This window comes from Brachyhypopomus gauderio, unplaced genomic scaffold (genome assembly GCF_052324685.1).
Source record: "Brachyhypopomus gauderio isolate BG-103 unplaced genomic scaffold, BGAUD_0.2 sc83, whole genome shotgun sequence".
Lineage (NCBI taxonomy): Eukaryota > Metazoa > Chordata > Actinopteri > Gymnotiformes > Hypopomidae > Brachyhypopomus > Brachyhypopomus gauderio.
In genome coordinates this window covers 627,419-650,888 of record NW_027506904.1, presented here as the reverse complement: position 1 = coordinate 650,888, position 23,470 = coordinate 627,419, and the positions used below count along the sequence as shown (strand labels likewise).

General features: G+C 42.2%; 3 protein-coding genes and 1 pseudogene across 7 annotated transcripts; 3 read left to right on the top strand and 1 right to left on the bottom strand.

Annotated features, from left to right (window-relative positions):
- Positions 1 to 23,470, bottom strand: part of LOC143493230 (uncharacterized) — a 181,951-nt pseudogene that overhangs the window by 147,052 nt on the left and 11,429 nt on the right.
- LOC143493235 (charged multivesicular body protein 4c) lies at positions 181 to 5,422 on the top strand. Its single transcript, XM_076991525.1, has 5 exons — positions 181 to 518; positions 2,512 to 2,689; positions 2,838 to 2,952; positions 3,482 to 3,608; positions 4,036 to 5,422. Exons 1-5 carry the CDS (start codon positions 335 to 337, stop codon positions 4,095 to 4,097), a joined length of 666 nt encoding a protein of 221 aa, XP_076847640.1. The 5' UTR covers positions 181 to 334; the 3' UTR covers positions 4,098 to 5,422.
- On the top strand, positions 5,622 to 10,158 carry LOC143493241 (eukaryotic translation initiation factor 2 subunit 2-like). The gene is made up of 9 exons (XM_076991538.1): positions 5,622 to 5,830; positions 6,437 to 6,614; positions 6,923 to 7,023; positions 7,239 to 7,371; positions 7,646 to 7,746; positions 8,099 to 8,247; positions 8,346 to 8,402; positions 8,499 to 8,584; positions 9,127 to 10,158. Exons 1-9 carry the CDS (start codon positions 5,816 to 5,818, stop codon positions 9,300 to 9,302), a joined length of 996 nt encoding a protein of 331 aa, XP_076847653.1. The 5' UTR covers positions 5,622 to 5,815; the 3' UTR covers positions 9,303 to 10,158.
- Positions 13,423 to 22,142, top strand: LOC143493263 (14-3-3 protein beta/alpha-B-like). 5 transcript variants are annotated; one of them, XM_076991574.1, is made up of 9 exons: positions 13,455 to 13,561; positions 14,221 to 14,340; positions 16,260 to 16,560; positions 16,788 to 16,911; positions 17,293 to 17,456; positions 17,606 to 17,701; positions 17,813 to 19,064; positions 19,274 to 19,398; positions 21,600 to 22,142. In XM_076991574.1, the coding sequence occupies exons 2-7, from the start codon at positions 14,321 to 14,323 to the stop codon at positions 17,861 to 17,863; spliced, it is 756 nt and encodes a 251-aa protein (XP_076847689.1). In that variant the 5' UTR covers positions 13,455 to 13,561; positions 14,221 to 14,320; the 3' UTR covers positions 17,864 to 19,064; positions 19,274 to 19,398; positions 21,600 to 22,142. The 5 variants fall into 5 exon arrangements, with proteins under 5 accessions (XP_076847691.1, XP_076847689.1, XP_076847688.1 ...); XM_076991573.1 differs by lacking the exons at positions 13,455 to 13,561; positions 14,221 to 14,340 and adding an exon at positions 14,405 to 15,333 and having other exon boundaries at positions 17,813 to 17,894; positions 18,966 to 19,064; XM_076991572.1 differs by lacking the exons at positions 13,455 to 13,561; positions 14,221 to 14,340 and adding an exon at positions 14,407 to 15,333 and having other exon boundaries at positions 17,813 to 18,631; positions 18,966 to 19,064.

Genomic DNA, 23,470 nt, shown 5'->3' with positions numbered 1-23,470 from the left:
AATCCATAGACGGTCTATACTTTTTACAGAGTCCGCATGTTCACTGTCAAAAAGTGTAATATTGTCCAGTTAGCATCCTAATGATACCACTGAAGAGTCCTGGATCTTCAAACGTATGAGGAGACACTTAATAACTTTATTTCGTAACTTTATATCGTAACGGTGGTGACGAACCTGACGACGTAACGAATGTGACGTCAGAGGGCCCGAAGGCGGAAGTCCAGTGCATCATTTCGATTTGTGACAGGATTTTTAGTGGATAGACACGAACATTTAAGGTGTAATTTAACTAACTATTGTTCTAAACTACAACAACAAGGATTACATAGCTGACATGTCTGTATTTGGGAAATTGTTTGGAAGTGCGGGGAAAGGGGGCAAATCGCCAAGCCCACAAGAAGCGATTCAGAAACTCCGTGAGACGGAGGAGATGTTAACGAAGAAGCAGGAGTATTTGGAGCAGAAGATTCAGGCGGAACTACAGACGGCAAAGAAAAACGGCACGAAAAACAAACGAGGTACGCCCGTGTGTTTACAGCAGGTCTCTAACGCGTAGACACGACTGTTGTGTGTTACTGCCCCTGAACTACCGTACGTGTTCCGTGTTTTGCTGTGTGGCAGCCAGGTAGCTGTTTCTAGGTGGCAAGGTTAGCTGTTCTCACGGGCTAATGAACATGTTAAGACCGTTAATATAATGTTGTTGCCAGAGTAAAGGTGTAGGTTTGTCTCGTTAGTCAGACGTTTTAATCAGACAGGTGTATGACAGATTTCTCCCCCAACCCCAATCACGTGTAATCAGTCACTAGACCTATGGGTCACTGGCTGGTTAACAACGGGGAAGTACAATGCGACACCACAAATTTGGCTATTTGGGGTTAATGACTGGGGTACTGGGACTGATGTGGCCGCTTTGACCCGTTATAAATGAACGGGTCCTATATCTTTTTAATTCTTGAAAACCCATTGGTCTTAATTAAGAGACTGGTCGCCCTGTCTCATCCGGGTACTGTAGTACTCGATTGCGTTGCGTCATACAGCTAAAAAAAAAGAGCTGCTTTGTTATTTTCGAGTGTGGTTGCCAACACTGGAGGAAATCCCCTATTGCATTACCATTGCTGTGGCTAATAGGTTCACAGTAGCAGTCTGAACACCTTTGACCAAATACGTGTTGTAATGTCTTAAAGACATTTTTGATCTAATTGCTTAAATTTGCTTCTAAGAAAAATACAAATGATTAAAGTAGCGTACCAAAACAAAAAGTATATACAAAAATAATAATTGGAGTAAAAAAAAAAATCTAAACGGCTCCTCAGCATATAGTTTTCAATCATAACGTGTGTCTCACCCTACAGGCGACGAGCATGTATGAGAACTTCTCTAAGATATCCTAGGTGGTGCCTCCCAGAGCTACTTACGAGCTCAAGGCCATGTAAAGTCATCATGGAATGGCGGCTACTTTGACGACTCTAAAATCAAAAACAGGCAATATTAGTTTACCACAGGATAATCACTTGTGTTATAATAAATATGTACAGTGTAACATGTACACACTAGCACCATATATATTAAATATAGCGACTTGGAGTTGGATATGGAGTGGACGCTGTTCAACTGTCTCCAAACCGGCATCCTAGTGAACAGGCATTGACTTGGATGGGTGGAGTCCTTCAAGATTTTAGTGGTCCTCCTCATGCTGTGGCTGGTATACAGTTCCTGCAGGTTTGGCAGCTGAACCCCGGTGATGTGCTGGGCTACACGATCCACCCAGAGTATTACACTCCAGGGCGGTGCAGTTCCTGTACCAGGTGATGCAGCCAGTCAAAATGCTTTCCACAGTGCCTGTATAAAATATTCTGAGGATGCAGGGGTTCGTGCCAAACTTCTTTAGCCGTCTGAGGAAGAAGAGACGCTGTCGTGTGTTCTGACCATGTGAGTTCCTCTGTGATGTGAACACCCAGGAACTTGAAGCTGCTGACTCGTTCTACTGTGGCGCCGTCTATGATGATACCTGCACTTTTTTCTGCTTCCTGAAGTCCACTATCAGCTCCTCGGTCTTGCCGATGTTGAGGGCGGGGTTGTTTCCCTGGCAGCAGTTTGACGGGATGATGACCTCCTAGCTGTAGGCTGTCTCGTTGTTGTTGGAGATCAGACCTGCGATGGTGGTGTCATCTGCAAATTTAATGATGGCGTTGGATCTGTGTCTGTACAGTCATGTGTATAATCTGTGAAGGAGAGGACTCAGAACGCAGCCTTGGGGAGCTCCAGTGTTAAGGGTCAATGAGGATAAGGTGGGGATGCCCATTCTAACCACCTGGCGTCGACCTGTCAGGAAGTGAAGGATTCAGCTGCACAAATCAATGTTCAGGCCCAGGTCTTGGAGCTTGGTGTCCAGCCTCAAAGGAACAATGGTCCAGTAGATGTGTCCAAACGTTTATCTGGTCCTGTTAAGCATTTTTTGCTTCATTACTGATGTGTAAAGGGACTCTGAAGTATGTTCTCCGCTTTCTCAAGCTGCTCTCCAGGCCCTGAAGAGAAAGAAGCGCTACGAGCAGCAGCTAGCTCAGATTGATGGCACTCTGTCGACCATTGAGTTCCAGCGAGAAGCTTTGGAGAATGCCAACACCAACACCGAGGTCCTCAAGAACATGGGCTTTGCTGCCAAGGCCATGAAAAATGCTCACCAGAACATGTAAGAAACAAGCAAAGCAACATTCATGCCTTTGAACCTTACACAGACTCCTGTAAAGTAACATGGAGCTTTGAGTATGCCTAAAGTATATGTTTAAGTCAAAAGTAACAATGCTTTCCCCCTACCTGAATCTCTTTTGTTTTCCTAGGGACATCGACAAAGTAGACGACCTCATGCAAGACATTACTGAACAGCAAGAGCTGGCCCAGGAGATTTCAGATGCTATTTCGAAACCTGTTGGCTTCGGAGAGGAGTTTGATGAGGTACGGCAAGATCTGGTTTGTGCTAGAGTGCGCAACAGAACATCACAAATGAAAGGGCCTTTGAAGTAGTGAGTCTTCTTTCTAGAGCACAATAGTCTAATGTTTAAGTAAAGTACATACCAAAGTCCTACTAACAGTCAGAAGGTTGTGGGATTGAATACCAGCTCGGCCATGTCACCACATTTGGGCCCTAGATTAAACCTCTCAACTCCAGAAGGACTTTACAATGACCGACCCTGCACTCTGACCCCAGCCTCCAAGGAAGCTTGCATATACATAAAAAAAGCGTTTCATTGTGCTGTACACATGTCTACGTATATATGACAAAATAAAGGCATTCCATCTGGCCTAGAACTTCTAAAAATATAACTGCAAAAGAAATTGGAAATTAACTTGAATTGATGTACAAGTTAATAATATTGCAGTGATTTGACCAGCAGTGCTTTTTCCTTATTTTGATGATGATCTGTTCTCCTGACCGCACCTTTCAGGGTCCCTTACACTTTGTTTTGGTGGTTATCTTCTTCAGGATGAATTGATGGCTGAGCTGGAGGAATTAGAACAGGAGGAACTGGATAACAACCTGCTGGAAGTGGGAGGCCCAGAGACTGTCCCACTACCCAGCGTGCCTTCCACCTCATTACCCACCAAACCAGGTGACATTGACGTTTACAGCACTCTGCTCTTTTCCGACTCTTATCCAGAGTGAGTTTTGTATTTATTGGTTTGACGGTACGTGTGCTCTTTGGGAATCAACCTGCTGACCTTTGCTACTAGTACCTTGCTTTACCTGCACTGCCAGATGTGCTACAGGAGGAGAAAGATGACACGGCCTTACGGGTGGTCAGGACATAGCCACGCATCTGAAAGAATTGCGTGGCTAAGGGAACGGATGCTATTAACGTTAATAATAACGTAGTAATAGAACTGAATCATTAAACATGCTCAATATGTGATTTGACTTTGATCAAGAATTCTTTCATTGTGTTTTTAAGATTTCAAACATTTCAGAAAAGGAAATGAAGGAAAAGGCGAGCTAACCTCTGCTTTCATGTCTCATAAACCCACTTTTCCCATCCCCAGTCAAGAAGAGAGAGGAAGAGGACGAGGATGAGATGGCAGATCTGAAGGCCTGGGTAATGTGAACCCAGCCTCAGCTGCCAGACTTATCACTCCCATGTGTTTGACTGATGTTCAGAATGGACCTGAACACCTTCAGAGGGTTAACATTGTGAAACAGTCATCTAGGAAACCGTATCTCCTCTGACTGAGTAAATCAAGTCCAAGAAGACGAGAGTTACCAGTGGGAGGGATGTAAAACAGGCTGTAAGAACAAAACAAACAAGAAAAAACAATCAGATGAAATAATCTAACAATATTTGTCTGTAATTAATGTGACATTGTTTTCCTAATGTTACTATTTTTGCATTGCAATTCAAGTTTAATAATGTGGAACCCACTTAAAATGCTTTTGGAGAAGCTTCTTGTGAGTCAGCCCCTTACAATGTCTACCTCTATTTCTTTAGTAAACACACAGTAGTAAAATGAGCCCCATAGCCTGTGTAAGATGGAATGTGCCATGCTTACAGTCATACTTTTATGGCCACATATAGACGTTTGTAGATTTGCACCTGATTTTTCACATCGTTTAATATGCTCAACCTCAACCCTGTTTTTTTTTTTTTTTTTTACATTTCCATTAACTATAGGGGATTTGGTTTGGGTTGATTTGGGTTCTGTTATGCCAGCTCGACTTGTACACTATTCAGACATCCAGAATCACTTGGCTATAGTGCTTTTTTTTCCTTTGGATAAATTTCACACTAATCTAGAAATATATCTGTCCCATTTATCTACTATTTATATTGCTAAAAGGATGGTAATGTAAGGTAACTCTTTTAAGGTTATTGTTTGAAGAGATCTGTATGAATACACAGATGTGCTGTAACTTTTCTATAGAAACTGGGATATAACACAAGGGGTGATGTGTACATTTGTATGTTTGACATTATCTAGAAAAGATTTCTTTTTGAAAGATCATTAAACGTTTGGATTTAATTGTTATGGTGGTATTGGTCATGCTGTGGAATTCCACCAGGTTGTTGGCAAGTCTTGCTTCAAACAGGCTCATAGCCAAAACTCCAATACCTGTTGGCTTTGCACTTTAAATATAAGAAGGATGTATGCTTCCTGCTATGTGCCTTAACTATTGGCATGCTTATGCAACTGAGCGGCATGTCCTAACATGATTAATGTGTTTAATTTCCAATAGGTGGAATTTGGTGAATTCACTGAATTAAAGATGTGAGAAGCATGATGTGTCTGCTATTTCCTTATGCTCCTACTTGTAGATACTGCAGTTGTATATGTGAATACAGCTATTTGTTATTACTTTGTCAAAGCTGTTCATTATTTAGTTCATTGGGTTTGACGTGCATATATGTGGTTCAAATAAATGCTTACATCCTGATCCAGCTCTTATGAATGAATCATTTTCTCAGCTAATGAGAATCACAAATGTGGTATCTCCAAACCTTACAGAATGTTTCAGTTCACTGGAACAATAAACATCTGCATGCGTCGCACCAGCACAAAGAGACCAGGGCTTCGCACTGTACCACATAAAAGCTGCAGCCAGCAACGTTCAGCACTGCTGGTCCTACGCTGTGAACACAGGCCATTCTTCACAACCGCTCTCTGTGGCGTGGTATTGTCGCGGCGCTGACGTAATCATCCGTCGCCGGAAGCACGCGCGCGCTAAGGAGTCGTTTGCTGATGCAAGAAACCCACAGAATAGTCTGTTAATAACCAGCCGCTCGCTCGAACTACGACAGTCTCATAGAGGGGTTTCGATACAGTAACCATGTCAGAAGACGAGGTGAGTTGATGGCAATTTTTATAGATTTTGTTGCGGGTCGCACAAATTAATATAGCATGACTTTGGGCCTTTGACATAATCAGCTAACTAGCTATTAGCTAACTAGCTAACAGCCTTCTGGGCCAGTAGGCAGGGGGCTGCGTTTGTTACCCAGCGGTACACACTTCTCACCTTTCTAGAAACATCTCTTGGTTTATTTCGCTGAAATGTGTTGTTTGAAGTGCTGAGAGTGACTGTCAAGGTGTTTTGTAGTGTTTTTGATCTGTCCTACCACGTGTTCATTATCATGAAAAAGAAATGTCCAATGATTAAATGAAGAATAAAAACCAGTTTTATAATATAATGTAATGGAATATAATAGAATGCATACCACATTTTTATAGAATATAAACTATATAAAAGTTGAAAAGATTTATGAAACCATCAATGAAACAATACAGCACTCAATATACCCTCACCAGTTATAGAAACTCCACCTGAGAATCTAGAGAAGACATGCAGAATGATGCGTAAATAATACTTAACTCAAACTTTGACGGCATCCTCACGTCACAAACCGATCAGGCCCGGCCCGGCCCATGACTTGCTCTATTTTCTCGACTCCAGATTTTATTTGACCCCTCCACGACCAAGAAGAAGAAGAAGAAGAAGAAGCCGTTCATGCTCGAGGAGGAAGGCGAGGGGGTCGGGGAGGAGACCCAGCAAGCCGAGCCCCGCGAGGCAGAGCCTGAGGCTGGGGAGGAGCGTGAGGTGGAGCTGGAGGAGGAGGATGGGAGGAAGAAAGGTGCGGAGAGTGGAGCGTTTTACCAGGCTCACTCCCCTCTGCTGTGCTGTCAGACACGTATACAGTGCTGTGAGGGGCTTAAGTCAGAAAACATAGTTGTTGACTCATATTTGTTAATATTTGGGCTTCTCTTGGAACACTGATTACTGAACAGACTGATGTTTGTGTGTTTTATTCTTTAACACAAAGTTAATGTAAGTTGCCAAAATCCTTGATCTCTTAGCCATGCGGATTAATTATGTTTGAGTTGTGTTTGTGAAAATCGATGATGGAGAGAATCTTCACATTGTTGTTTTGCACTTCCACAGAGCAAACAGATGACCTGGATGATTTAAATTTCTTTAATCAGAAGAAAAAGAAAAAGAAGCCCAAGAAAGTGTTTGACAATGAAGTCGAGGAGGGCATGAAGGTTGCTAACCATCATACTGCAGATCAGAACTTCACAGTATTAACAAAACTGCCTTAAAATAAAAACAAAAACCTGATCACCTTCATTATGAACATAGTACAAATTGCCCGACGTTGTTGTAGGAGCAAAATCTATATTTGATCGGACTTCTGTGCCGTTGTGTCTGATGCAATGAGAGTTGAAGAAACTCATCTTGGATTTGTATTGGTGCCCAGGAGCTGAAGATTGAGGGCGAGCAGCATGAAGTGGTGGAAGATGACGACCTGGATCTGATGTTACCAGCGAAGAAGAAGAAGTCCAAGAAGGTGGAGTTTGTGGAAGAGGGTGAAGCAGTCGAGAAAGATGATGGTAAGTGGACCATCGACTGCTATGTGTTTCAGGAATGTGGGTGTGTGAGCCAGTTGTGCGTGACGTTTTGATAGTTTGGTTGTGCATCCAAAAAAGGTTTTCCAACCTCCATTTCATGGTTCATCGTGGTGTGAGTCCTGTCAAGAATGTGTTGCGTCTTAGCTGTTCCCAGGACTGCACTCTTCTGAACAGACATCTGGGGTGTTGTTTCTGGTTGTTCCTGTTAGAGGACTGGAAAACAAATTAATAAACATATCTACTTTTCTGTTTACAGCTCTAGAGGATGATGAGGGCAAAAACCTGGACGGCATCACATTCAGCTCTCAGACTGGCCCGGCTTGGGCAGGCACGGAGAGGGACTACACATATGATGAGGTAGGCCCGGTGACCTCTGACCCGTGGGTCACACACAAGATCTGTCTTTTGTGCACATGCGTTGTATGCGTTTGTTATGAATTGTATGCCAAATAAAAGATTTACCAAGTCAAATAAATTTGTTAGCATGGGACCCTTGAGTTTTAGCCACAGAGGTAATATGGCCCAGAGCCTGTTGAATCATAAGGTTTGTGATGCACAGGTGAGGTTTGTTTATGAACAGAAATGCACTGACTGGGCAACTGGAGCAATGATAAAATATTGGGGCTTTTGGTGCTGACTAAAGGAGGTTTGTTGGGTAGTTTCGCTTCAGTTTCGAGCCCTGACTGACGCATCACTCCCATCTCCACAGCTGCTGAATCGTGTCTTTAACATCATGAGGGAGAAGAACCCTGACATGGTGGCGGGAGAGAAGAGGAAGTTTGTCATGAAGCCCCCTCAGGTGGTCCGGGTGGGAACCAAGAAAACCTCCTTCGTCAACTTCACCGACATCTGCAAGCTGTGAGTGCACGCCTCTCGGATTCAGCGCTGGTTTCCCACGTGTGACGGATCTCGTCGTGGAAACGTAACCGTGACTATGTGCCGTCATTGTTGTGCAGGTTGCATCGTCAGCCGAAGCATCTTCTGGCTTTCTTATTGGCTGAGTTGGGAACAAGGTAAATACTAAACTACTGTATATTACACTTACTCTCCCCCCCCCCCCCCCATTGTGATCCTTCATATTAATGTTGGTGGTGTTTTCCCATTTGTAGTGGTTCCATAGATGGAAATAACCAGCTTGTGATCAAAGGGCGATTCCAGCAAAAACAAATTGAGAACGTCTTGAGGAGATACATCAGTAAGTCTTTTAAATGGGACTGACCCTTGAACCTAGTTGTGTATGCTGTATGTTCTGGTCCGTATGATCTTGCAATACATTACGTCACCGTCCTCCTTTTGGAGCATTGCATGTTATGAATCCCTCAAACACTTGACCTGTGTATTTAAAGGACAGATGGCTGATTCATACCAATCGAGAGGTATAACCAACCTATCTGGTCTGACACTTCAGATCTGTAGTAGCAATTAGCTGGTTGGATATGACCTAATTATTTTTACATTAATGATTTTTCTGCCAAGGGATTTTGTCCCTCCTATTTGTGCATAGTACATTTTAATGAACACTAAATTAATATTTAGTGCCTTATCGGGGTGTGTCTACTTTATATTGGAAAATGTCATGTATAAACACGTGTATTATGAAACATGAAAATATTTTCAGTTATGGTGTTCTTGGCCTTATTGCCTGGCTCTGTTTCTCTTCCTCCAGATCACATAACACAGTTTGGTCTAAATTTTATACTGTTTTTTTTTTTAATTATTTGTTCCCCCCCTCCCCAGAGGAATACGTGACCTGTCACACTTGCCGCTCACCGGACACCATCCTGCAGAAGGACACACGCCTCTACTTCCTGCAATGCGAGACGTGCCACTCACGCTGCTCTGTGGCCAGCATCAAGACCGGCTTCCAGGCCGTCACGGGCAAACGAGCTCAGCTCCGTGCCAAAGCCAACTAATGATGCCCCTCCTCTCTGTGCCCCGCCTTTCATCCCCTTCCATTTCTAAGCATACCCCATACTGCCCCCTTGTGGCTAACAAGGCACCACTGCGGGGTAGAGAGAGGGGCCTCTCACAGTATTGGACTTACAGCGCGAGCTGTTGTGAACATGCTGAGTGGCTTTTTTGTGGAAATATCTTTAAAAAAATAAGTGAAGAAAAAATATCAATTAATGTACCGTATAGGCAGAGAGGCTGGCTAAGCAGGTTATGCCCACATAATGACCCTTACACATACTGGTCACACTTTGTTGCTCTTGGTTGCCCTGAGGGGTCATTTATCAAAAAGGGCAGGTGACCAGGGTATTTCATATTCATATCTGTTGTGTTTTCACACCGGTAGATAGTTTTTTCTGATCTGAGCTGTGTGCAGAGATGGTATCAGCTGTTGATGGTGCCGTGTCCTTCCAGACCAGTGGTTTACATGCTGCCCCCACAGGTTTTTGATTTTGAAATGGAATCGGTTTTTGTTTTGACAGTTTTGACTGAGATGAAAACGTTATGTCTACGTTTTATGTTTTAGGTTATTTCAATTGGAATTTGCTTCTGTGGTACATCTGTGCCAGAACCCACATTTGTGGTCTGTTGCTAGTGCCTGCAGTGCTTTGACTTTTAGCTGTTTTACTGCTCGTTAAACCGCATTTGTCAGGGGGCGACTTGCACATTTTTATTTTTGATCTCTACACAACAATCTCACAGTTGTTTTGATGTGTACACTATTTGGGGCAGCAAATATTCCACAGTATTTGGGCTGAAAGATGGGTGTCATTGTCCAAGCTGAGATTTTTTTTTTTATTATTAAAAAAAAAAGGCCAATGTCAGTGTATTTGTGTTTTGTACCTATGATAAATGAGGAAAACCACATTGAAATTTAATCACTCGACCTGTTCAGCCGTCTTGACCGGACTTTGTGCTCAGTGAGCAACTGAGAAGCCGGTCCGACTGCGAAAATGGCGGCACTACAGAGTAGCTGTATGATTTTATTGTAAATCCTTCCCAAAACCAAATAATGGGGTACATGTTTTGTAAAGAAAGTTGTGAGGTATTTTGCCCTTCCCAATTCTTGTGAACGACTAAACTTGTAACGTTTTTTTCTTTCTTGGCGTTAGCATTTAAGAGGGCACTCGTCATTTATCTGGGTAAGCAGTTCCGTGAAGAAATTGTGATTGACTAGACAACGTTAGATAACGAGATGCAGTTTATGAATAGCCCAGCAATGGTGTAGACTAGCGTGTTGTCTGAATCCAACATGCAAGTAAATGGTCTGTTTTCTGCCTCGGGATAGTTTCTGTGGTGGTGTCAGACCACTTTCAACACGACATTAACACCTTTTAACACTTGGAGTTCAGTGTTAAAATACTTAAAAATAAAGACAAGTAAAGGGTAGTGTGCTACTAGATATCTTTGCCAAGTAAATGCACCTACAGCTTCAAGATGCCCGTCTTTAATATAAAAAGTGGCCATTAGGGTCTATATAGGCTAAGGCATTTCTCATAAAGCAACTCTACAGACTTTGGCGGCTAGGAGTTGTGCAGTATCTCAATGGTGAGGACTTTATACACATGACTCACTGCTGGTGTTCTTGACTGGGTTTGTGCAGTATACAGTTTGCACAGCTAACATTGTCCCATATTCTAGTTAAGCCCTGGATGTTAAGCATTTGCAACCTCTTGGACTCCTTAGCAGTGGCTGTTTATTCACTGGTTGCTTTAAAGCCACCTGCTGGAAACCATCAGGCAGTAGTAACCAGAAGGATGGGGAGTCCAACGATAGTAACAACAGCGCAGTGTTGGTCCTGGCTCCCACTTCTATGTCCTAGGCGAATGTGTTTTTCTTCAGTCTGTCCATAGGAAGATGCTGTTCTCCACTCTCCATTAAATATCGAATTGAATTTAAAATTCTTCTGTTAATCTATAAGGCATTAAATGGTCTTGCCCCACAATATCTGAGTGAACTCATTGCTTACTATAACCCATCTCGTCCTATGCGCTCCCAAAATGCTGGATTTCTCTTAGTCTCCAAAATTTGTAAGTCTACAGCCAGAGGCAGAACTTTCTCCTTTAAAGCCCCCCAATTATGGAATAGCCTTCCAGCTCCAATCAGAGATTCTGACACAGTTCCAATCTTTAAATCTAGACTGAAGACTCGCCTATTTAATCAAGCCTTCAGGTAATATTCCCCTTGTAAGCTGTGGGGCTCGGGCTCGGTTGGGGGGGCAGACATTGAGATTTCTGGTAATCTGAGATGTTGAAGCTGTCATCCAGCTGTGTCATGGCATCACTCTAGTTGTAACAATGACTTGACTGGAAAGCAATGTCTCAGTGAGCCCTCATGACTGTGGTCACCTCTGAAGCCCTCCCTTAATTATGCTGCTATATATTAGCCTGCCGCAGCCACATGCTAATCACTGGGATGTGAGCTATGTATATTTAAATCAATGGTGGTTTAAATTGATGTCCACACACACAGCCTGTATTGTCTTTCTTTTTGCAGGCTTCTACCTAAGAAGATTGCATGCAAGCACCTACAAGCACCTAGGAAATGGTCTGGTTTTCTGGTAGATGTACTGATGCCACAAGAGGATGTACTGATGCTAGCTCCTACCTGAGGCTCACCATCTGCCCTGAAGGGACTGTGACTACTTGGCCAGGGAACAAGAACCATAACTATAACTCTAGAACCACATTTTGTCTACAAATACGCACTTGTGCTAACGGGCCGCCCAATGGAGGATGGGTTCCCTTTTGAGTCTTGGTCCTCCTGAGGTTTCTTCCTAATCCCCACCATCATAGGGAATCCCTACTAAACTGGAAAATGGCATATAAACACAATTTTAGTCCTCATACTGTGCCTTTATGGAACAACAGAGTTGTCCTTCACAAAAGGAAGTCTATGTTCATGGAAAAGTGGATGGAAAAAAATATTTGGTCTATAAGTCACTTATTGGATGGCAATGGCAACATGTATAAGTACGATAATTTTATTTGAAAATATCATTTACTTTGCTCAAAAAGTGACTGAAAAAATAATAAAAAGGATACCTAAGGAATTTGTTCAGTTCTTCAGTGAAGAACTATAATGAAACCAAACCAACAGTTAAACTACAGAGTATAAAGATTAATGGTTTGGATTTATTACATAGAAAATTTAACAATAAGTTCTTAAGACAATATTTAACAAAACAAGTGCACCTATGTCTAATTAGAAGGAAATTCATGGAACATTATGAAAAAAAGACCTTGCTAAAATTGCAAACAACATTTCTAAAATTTGCTCTCCCACCAAAGTTTAAAGAAACACACTTTAAAACCTTACATAATATCTATCCATCAAATTAATTTATAAGGCAGAGATTTAAAATTGACTGTGATAACTGTTATATATGTAATGAACCTGAAACAACAGAACATCTATTTTTTTTCTGTCAACCTATAAAAATGTTATGGGAATCTCTGCACGATCTCCTAACCACTAACGCCATGAACATAGACCCCTTATCTTCTCATATTGTTTTATATGGATATATTTCTAAGAATAAAAAAAATAGAATATCTTGTGAACAATATGATTATCATCTTGAAATGTTATATACATAAATGCAGATATGGAAAATCTATACCTTTATGGGGGATATTTAAACAGGAACTACAACTTTTGAAAATTTGCTTGGTCAAAATCGATAAACCTCAAGCAAAAAAACTTTCCTGTCACCTCTCTTGCTTAATTTAATCCACTCAGGTTGTTATTTATACAAAATGCCCTCTTTTATTCTTTCATTTTTTTTGTTATTTCTTTGTTGTTGATGTTCTCTGGTCTCCAAGTTATGTCATGCAAATTATTGTAGACCTTTTATTGTTCTTTTTGAAGTATCTGTTGTGATCCTTTATCTAATGTGTAATGTAACAGTTTATGTGACCATAAGGGATGTTTATTGTACTAATTAATATATCAAGGTACATGTTATAGAAAATGTATATCACTAAGGGTGATATGTTTATTTGTAGATATTGTATGGTATCTTTGAGAATTGTTGTTTGATACGTTAAAAAAATGTACAACTAGCTGGTCGATAAGCTCGCGTTGGCACGGTGTGTAGGAAGCGGATGTGTCATGTTTAGCGGAAGTGGTACTGCCCAGAGCGACTGAAGAGCGAGAAGGAGGACGGACACTCTGACTGTATCTTTCCTACATAAAAGCGGGAGTAAAACGCCATCTAACTGTGAGTTTCCGTGTTACCGGTTACAACAAGTCTCGCCGTGTGCCGCACGCAGCCGTTTCTTCGGTATCGGCGCCTCAGCGCGAAGGTGACGCTCGCGGACGTTAGCGGCGCTCGAGCGCAGCGGCTAGCCCGTTAGCAGGAGAAGGAGCGGGCTGGGCCGGCGACTCCCCGCCTCCTCAAGGCCTCCCCGACTCCCTCTAAACCAACAACGGCGCCGCGCTGGAAACGTTTTGTTGTCGCGACCCTTAAACCTTTTTTTTGGGAATTAGAATGTGATGTGACGTCCCAGTGGGCTGGGTAATTTATATAAAACTACACAAACGCCGCCACCCCCGTTTTTGTTGGTGCGCGTATTTTTGTGTATCTAAGTAGCTTAGCTCGCGTGTTTAGCTGCTGAAATCTTCAGTTTTATCACAATTTTGCTTACATTTTTATCCAAACATCTCACTCCAGTAAGTGACTTATCAGCAACAGTTTGTGCAACTTGGGCATGTCCAGGCATGTATATCCTAATCTGCCTTCAGCAATGGGACCTGTGCCACATGAAGACAGTCTCCCAACTCCGAAATCACCCGAGGATTGGACCTTAGACGACCCAGAAACTCCAGTGCAGGGTACTGACGGTGACATTGACCCAGATTTTGAACCTTGCTCATCAGGTGATCCACATCTGATAACACAGTCAGAATTGAACGATTTGGTCAGAGATTTGGGTCTGTCAAAAGCAAAAGCCGAGTCGCTGGGTTCCAGGATGCAGGGATGGTGTCTGCTGTCACCAGGTATGAACATGAACATTTCTATGTTTAGAAGCCGACATCATGATATCACCAATTTTTTTATTTTGCACAAGTCGACAGTCTCTGTTTCTGTTGTAACATTGAAGGATTGTTCTCAGCCTTGGGTTGTGATCACAATGCAGAAGAGTGGCGTCTCATTGATTTGTCAGTGCTAGGCCTGAAAGCTGTTCTGCTACACAATGGCAACGTTGAAGGAAACGTATGAGAATATGGAACTGTTGCTCAACCACATCCAGTATAGCAGGTACAACTGGAATATCTGTGGAGATCTGAAAGTCGTTGCTCTGTTACTGGCACTGCAGTTCGGCTATACCAAGTACTGTTGTTTCATCTGTGAATGTGCAAAAAGTTAGTTCCAGGACAGAAAAATGTTGCACACTAACCGCTTGTCGAGCTGGCAAAGATATTTTTGCCTCCTCTACACATAAAACTTGGACTCCTGAAGAATTTTGTGAAAGCACTGAACAAGGAAGGTGAAGGTTTTCGCAATTTAAGACGGATGTTTCCAAGAATAAGTGACGTGAAGATCGAAGAAGGCAATTTTGTTGGTCCCCAGATCAGACAGGTTATGAGTGACAAGCAGTTTGAAGAGCTGTTAGTTGGCCAGGAAAAATTGCCTGGAAAGCCTTCAACGACCTTGTTGACAAATTTCTGGGCAGTTACAGAGCGCCAAACTACATTGAAGTCGTAGACAAACCTCTCCGCGCATACCAGAAAATGAAGTGCAACATGTGACTCAAGATTAATTTCCTTCAATCACACTTGGGACTTCTTCCCTGTTAATCTCGGCGCTGTCAGTGACGAACACTGTGAGCGGTTTCACCAGGACCGGAAACGACACCAGGGCAACTGGAATCCATCAATGCTTACTGCAACGTGATGCACCAGAAGTTGAATACAAAAGAAAATCAGGAGCAACACATTTTAATTCTGTTGAACTTAATGGCTCATGCGGAACATAAATGTGTTAAATAGGTAAACATATAAATGTCTATTTCTTAGAGTTCCTACGTGGTGCAGTAAAACTAACTATATTTGTGCATACCTTATAGGTACCTGTCACAATCACCTAAAACTTTTCAGGAAGCAAGACTTGAAAAAAAATTTGTTGTGCAGTGTTAGCGGCGGGTCGAGAACTAGCTGTGTCACTAGCTAGCTGGTTCCGTCCTGTGAGTCGCAGGGTAGCCCCTTATGTCCATGTTTCGCTAGCTGATATGAACAAAATGTTTAACCGTGGCGATGCAGCACAGCATTTCCCAAGTGATCGGACATGCGGCGGTGTTTAAATGGGTCATGCCCTAATTAGTACCTTGTAATATTTGTGACATCTTGTGGCTTTAAGAAGCTGCTTAATCGCAAAACGAGAGTATTTTAAAAATTCTATCTGCGATGGTCCTTTTTATTTGTTGACGTCGTACACAAAATAATTATCTGGAGAATGCAAACAGATTTTTCTACGTCTGTAACTTCAAAAGAACCCGATTTCTTAGGATTTATCTTATTGAATTGGCTTCACGATGTACGTATTCTACAATGTTATGAAATCTTCATTCTCCACCTCAGAAAGTGCACAAGTTTCATGTGTGAATAGGGTGAGATGTTTTTCCATTTGTTCAGCTTATGTTCCCCTTAAATGATGCATCTAAGGATGTGACAGATTTACACCAAAAGTGCTTGGTTAAGGGCGCCGTCAAATGCAGCAGGCACTGAAACCAGAGAGGCTGAAATAGACTTTTCCACTATTTTTACCATTAGAATAACCTCTACAGTGGTATCAACATTTTCACAAAGGTATACCTTGATATTCTGAAAACCATCAAATGTGGAGAAGTACAGTTCAGTCAGAAACTGAAATGCTTTGTCCTATTGACTCACATTCTGTCCCCATTTGTGTTTGCCAGTCTGAAAATGGACAAGAACGACTTGGTGGAGAAAGCCAAGCTGGCTGAGCAGGCAGAGCGTTATGACGACATGGCCAACGCCATGAAGGTGGTGACCGAGGGTGGTGTGGAGCTGTCCAACGAGGAGCGCAACCTGCTCTCCGTGGCCTACAAGAACGTGGTTGGGGCACGGCGCTCCTCCTGGCGCGTCATCTCCAGCATCGAGCAGAAGACCGAGGGCATCGAGAGCAAACAGCAGATGGCCCGCGAGTATCGCACCAAGATTGAGGAAGAGCTGAAGGAGATCTGTGGTGATGTTCTGGTAATGCCACCCTGCAACCTCACATGTTTGCTGGCTGTTAATTGCAGTAATTTCATGGGTTTTAAAATGTATTTTCCCCATTTTTGCCATGTTCCTCAAAATTCCCTTACTGTTCTATATTTTTCATCTAAGAACCGCTGAGCATGTTTAATTTCTAAGCAAAGAAATTATTTAAAATATAGTTCAGCTTCATGGGTTCTTCATGTTTTCACTCCTTGTTTCTTCAGAGCCTACTGGATACAGTTCTCATTCCCAATTCCACTCAACCTGAGAGCAAGGTCTTTTACCTGAAAATGAAAGGCGATTATCATAGGTACCTGTCTGAAGTGGCGTCTGCAGAAGAAAAACCAAGTAAGTTAGAATTCTCAGGTCTTCTATACGAATTATGTAAATAAATGTGCCATAGTTGTCAATTGTGATTTTTTTTCACCCCAATCGAAATTTGTCCTGCACATACATCTGTGCAGTGATAACACACACACACTAGTAATCACTAGGGGTTGTGGTGCACACTTGCCTAGAGCAGTGGGCAGCCTTAACCCGGCACCCGGGGAGCAGTTGAGGTTAAGTGCCTTGCTCAAGGGAACTTCACAGTCATGTCCTGGGGCTTGAACCCATGTCCCTCCGGTCACAAGACTGGTTCCATGACTGCCCTGTGAAAGAATGATGGCTGCAAGGACAAATTCTCTATATAATTGGGTATAATTTAGCGTGTGTCGTCTCTCCATTCAGAAACAGTTGAAAACTCTGAGACGGCCTACAAAGATGCGTTTGATATCAGCAAGAAGGAAATGCAGCCCACACATCCCATCCGGCTTGGTCTGGCTCTGAACTTCTCTGTCTTCTTCTACGAGATCCTCAACAACCCTGATAAGGCCTGCAACCTTGCCAAGACGGTAAGAGGACACGTGACCACCACTGACATTAATAGATTTGTGCCAAATCTAGCATAAACATCATACATGTCATGAGCCAAAACATCGCAGTTAGGGTTTATTAGAGGGTCAAAATGAACATGCTGCTAAGGAACTGAGTTTGTTTCCAGGCCTTTGATGAAGCCATTGCTGAGCTTGACACCCTAAACGAGGACTCCTACAAGGACAGCACATTGATCATGCAGCTACTAAGGGACAATCTCACCGTACGCCACCTCGCCTGCACCCCACACTCACGCAGTCACTCCAGTGTTTCATTACCTGTTTGGTCAGTGCTGTGCAACGTTTTAGTGGTTTGTGTCTTGTTGCCTTTGTAGCTGTGGACGTCAGAAACCCAGACTGAAGACGTGGGTGTGGTAGAGAACTAGAGGATCTGCACTGACCTCCAAACAACCGCGTGTGCGCACACACATTCATCTTAAAGAAACAAACACACACAAATGGATTCCACAAACCTTCCCATCCACACCACCCCACTCTACAATTCTACCCCATATTTCCACTTAAGCTCCTGTCCCCCATAAATTAAACCCACCTGAAGCAAGACACACACTGAAGCCCCTCACACAGGCACCAGCGACGGGGTCTGGGCTGGGGGGCTCACAGGGTGAATTTGCCGACGTCGGCAAGTCCAGTCATTTTTTATTTGTGAATTTAACATGGTAGTTCTGAATAGCAGATCCATATTTGTTGTGTACATTGGGTGAGTGAAGGAGTGTGTGTATGAGTGTATGTGTGTGAGTGCGTATCTGTTTGAGAGTGTGTGTGTACGTTCACGTGTGTTTTGGAGTTGGGGATTATGAACTCTATTTTTTTTCCAACTTGGCTGCTTGTGCATTTCTTTTTCTTTATTTTCTCTTTTTGTTACAGACATTTTTAGTGTAATTCATCATGGTATTTGCAGGTTTTATTGTAAGGTTATTAAACTGGCAGTTTATTTTCACCAAACACTGTCATTCTTGAGTTTAGTATCTGTTTTTTGGACCACTGATGCTATGCCTCTCGGCCTGGGTTCCTGGTTTGAGTGCTGGGGTAGATACCTGAAAGCCTTGTTCAGACACATGGTCAAGTGGCAGAGCCTGAGGCTGGGGAGGAGCGTGAGGTGGAGCTGGAGGAGGAGGATGGGAGGAAGAAAGGTGCGGAGAGTGGAGCGTTTTACCAGGGTCTCAGCACCGCTCACTCCCCTCTGCTGTGCTGTCAGACATGTATACAGTGCTGTGAGGGGCTTAAGTCAGAAAACATAGTTGTTGACTCATATTTGTTAATATTTATTTGGGCTTCTCTTGGAACACTGATTACTGAACAGACTGATGTTTGTGTGTTTTATTTTTTAACACAAAGTTAATGTAAGTTGTCAAAATCCTTGATCTCTTGGCTATGCTGATTTACTGTGTTTGAGAATGTTCAAGTTGTGTTTGTGAAAATCGATGATGGAAAGAATCTTCACATTGTTGTTTTGCACTTCCACAGAGCAAACAGATGACCTGGATGATTTAAATTTCTTTAATCAGAAGAAAAAGAAAAAAGCCCAAGAAAGTGTTTGACAATGAAGTCGAGGAGGGCATGAAGGTTGCTAACCATCATACTGCAGATCAGAACTTCACAGTATTAACAAAACTGCTTTAAAATAAAAACAAAAACCTGATCACCTTCATTATGAATATGGTACAAATTGCCTGACGTAGAAGCAAAATCTATATTTGATCGGACTTCTGTGCCGTTGTGTCTGATGCAATGAGAGTTGAAGAAACTCATCTTGGATTTGTATTGGTGCCCAGGAGCTGAAGATTGAGGGCGAGCAGCATGATGTGGTGGAAGATGACGACCTGGATGTTACCAGCGAAGAAGTCGTCCAAGAAGGTGGACTTTGTGGAAGAGGGTGAAGCAGTCGAGAAAGATGATGGTAAGTGGACCATCAACTGCTCTGTGTTTCAGGAATGTGGGCATGTGAGCCAGTTGTACGTGACATTTTGATAGTGTGGTTGGGTATCCAAAAAAGGTTTTCCAGCCTCCATTTCATGGTTCATCATGGTGCAAGTCCCGTCAGGAATGTGTTGTGTTCTGAACAGAGATCTCTGATGATGATCCTGTTGGAGGACTGGAAAACAAATGAATAAACATTTCTACTTTTTCTGTTTACAGCACTAGAGGATGATGAGGGCAAAAAACTAGATGGCATCACATTCAGCTCTCATACTGGCCCAGCTTTGGCAGGCTCGGAGAGGGACAAAACATATGATGATAATAATAATATAATCATCTTGTATAGCACCTTTCATACATGCATGCAACTCAAAGTGCTTTACAGAATAAATAAAAAGAAACATTAAAAGGAAGCAAAGATAAGACAAAAAGAAAATGTTAGAAGAAATTAGATAAAAAGGAAACAATAAAATAATGACAAATAATAATAATAAGGAAATACCAATAAATACTAAATAAAATAATGTAAAAAAAAAAAAAAAAGTAAAGTAAATAAGATAATAATCTGGAAAACTTAAAATAATTAGAACAGAGTTAGTTTCTTAACTAAAAGCAGATCAAAACAGGAAGGTTTTGAGACTCTTCTTGAAGCTGTTCAGGGATGCCTCTGAGCTCTTCAGGAAGAGAGTTCCAGAGCTTTGGACCATAGTGGCTAAAAGCATCCTCGCAAATCTTTAATCTGCTTTTAGGAATCACCAGTAGATTACTGTTTGAAGACCTGAAAGACCTGACTGGAATATATCTAATCATCATTTCACTGAGGTAAAGAGGAGCAAGACCATGAAGACATTTAAAAAAACCATCACTAGAACCTTAATCTATTCTAAAGCTTACAGGTATCCAGTGCAGTGAGTGGAGTGCAGGTGTAATATGATCTCTCTTTCTCCTGCGGGTCAGAACCCTTGCAGCAGCGTCCTGAACTCGCTGTAGATGAGAAATAGAGCTCTTTGGAAGAGCAGGTAGAACAGCGTTATAATAATCTAGACTTGATGTGATAAATTCATGGACAAGTTTTTCACTGTCAGAAGGAGAGAGCATATCTTGGACCTTAGCAATGTTTCGAATGTGAAAATAAGCTGTCTTGCATTTAGTTATGATGTGTGATTTGAAGCTGAGCTCATTTTTAAAGGTGACACCCAGGTTCTTAACACAGTTTGGCATTCCGATTCATTTGATTTAAATAAGTCTGGACATTATTCTTTTGTGAATCACTACCAAGAACAAGAACCTCTGTCTTCTCTTTATTTAATTGCAGAAAATTCAGACATTCATGTCTGTATATCACCTATGCAGTCAAACAATGAGCAAATTGATTTTAGGGCTTTAGGTTCTAGAGAAATGTAAAGGTGAGTGTCATCTGCATATTGATGATAACTAATACCATGTTTGTTAATGATATGTGGTAACGGAAGCATATATAGGTTGAAGAGTAACGGCCCAAGAATTGATCCTTGGGGGACGCAACAAGTTATTTTTTGACGTGTGGAGGAACCGGTATCTAATGCAACATAGTAATCACGCCCAGTTAGATACGATCTAAACTAGTCTAAGACTAAGCCACTAAGGCCTACCCAGCTCTGTAGTCGATCAAGAAGTATTTCATGATCAACTGTGTCAAAAGCGGTGCTTAAATCCAGCAGAAAAAGGACTGAGCGTTTGCATGCATCCTTATTCAATCTCAGGTCATTTACTACCTTAACTAGTGCTGTCTCAGTGCCGTGGAGAACTCTGAAACCAGACAGATGGCTAATTCATACCAATCGAGAGGCATAACCAACCTATCTGTGGTCTGACACTTCAGATCTGTAATAGCAATTAGCTGGTTGGATATGACCTAATTATTTTACATTAATGATTTTTCTGCCAAGGGATTTTGTCCCTCCTATTTGTGCATAGTACATTTTAATGAACACTAAATTAATATTTAGTGCCTTATCGGGGTGTGTCTACTTTATATTGGAAAATGTCATGTATAAACACGTGTATTATGAAACATGAAAATATTTTCAGTTATGGTGTTCTTGGCCTTATTGCCTGGCTCTGTTTCTCTTCCTCCAGATCACAACAGTTTGGTCTAAATTTTATACTGTTTTTTAAATTATTTGTTTCCCCCCTCCCCAGAGGAATACGTGACCTGTCACACTTGCCGCTCACCGGACACCATCCTGCAGAAGGACACACGCCTCTACTTCCTGCAATGCGAGACGTGCCACTAACGCTGCTCTGTGGCCAGCATCAAGACCGGCTTCTAGGCCGTCATGGGCAAACGAGCTCAGCTCCGTGCCAAAGCCAACTAATTATGCCTCTCCTCTCTGTGCCCCGCCTTTCATCCCCTTCCATTTCTAAGCATACCCTATACTGCCCCCTTGTGGCTAACAAGGCACCACTGCGGGGTAGAGAGAGGGGCCTCTCACAGTATTGGACTTACATCGCAAGCTGTTGTGAAGAAAAAAAAAGTGAAGAAAAAACATCAACTAATGTACCGTATAGGCAGAGAGGCTGGCTAAGCAGGTTAAGCCCACATAATGACCCTTACACATAATGTACACTGTGTTATGAACACTATTTAGAGCAGCAAATATTCCACAGTATTTTGGCTGAAAGATGGGTGTCATTTGTCCAAGCTGAGATTTTTTTATTATTATTAAAAAAGAAAAAGGCCAATATCCGTGTATTTGTGTTTTGTACCTGTGATAAACAAGGAAAACCACATTGAAATTTGATCACTCGGCCTGTTCAGCCGTCTTGCCTGGAGTTTGTGCTACGTGAGCAACGGAGAAGCCGGTCCAACTGCGAAAAGGGCGGCACTCAGGGTAGCTGTATGATTTTATTGTAAATCCTTCCCAAAACCAAAGAGTGGGATGCATGTTTTGTAAAGAAAGTTGTGAGGTATTTTAACATGTACAGTTCTTGTGAACGACTAAACTCATAACGTTTTTTCTTTCTTGGCATTACCATGTAAGATGACACTTGTCATTTAGCCGGTTAAGTAGTAGTTCAGTAGTTAATGTTGGCTAGACAACATTCGATAATGAGATGCAGTTTAATAGTCCAGTGATGGTGTAGACTAGCGTGTTTTATTGTCTGAATCCAACATGCAAGTAAGTGGTCTGTTTTCTGCCTTGGGATAATTTTTGTGGTGTCAGACCACTTTCAACACGGCATTACCACCTTTTAACACTTGCAGTTCAGCACTTAAAACTAAGACCAGTAAAACGTAGTGTGCTACTAGATATCTTTGCCAAGTTATTGCACCTACAGCTTCAAGATGCCTGTCTAATGTAAAAAGTGGCCATTAGGGACTATATAGGCTAACAGGCGTTTCTCATAAAGCAGCTCTGCAGACTTTGGAGTCTAGGAGTTGTGCAATATCTCAAAGGTGAGGACTTTATTTTATACACATGGCTCACTGTTGGTGTTCTTGACTGGGTTTGTGCAGTATACAGTTTGCACAGCTAACATTGTTCCATACTCTAGTTAAGTCCTGGTTGTTAAGCATTTGCTACCTCTTGGACACCTTAGCAGTGGCTGTTTATTCACTGGTTGTTTTAAAGCCACCTGCTGGAAACCATCAGGCAGTAGTAACAAGAAGGATGGGGTTCATCAACAATAGTAACAACAGCACGGTGTTGGTCCTGGCTCCCCCATGTCCTAGGCGAAGGTGTTTTTCTCCAGTCTGTCCATAGGAAGATGCTGTTCTCCACTCTCCATTAAATATCGAATTGAATTTAAAATTCTTCTGTTAACCTATAAGGCGTTAAATGGTCTTGCCCCACAATATCTGAGTGAACTCATTGCTTACTATAACCCATCTCGCCATTTGCGCTCCCAAAATGCTGGACTTCTCTTAGTCCCAAAATTTTGTAAGACTACTGCCGGAGGCAGAGCTTTCTCCTTCAAAGCCCCTCAATTATGGAATAGCCTTCCAGCTCCAATGCGAGATTCTGACACAGTTCCAACATCTTGATGTTGAAGATGTCATCCAGCTGTGT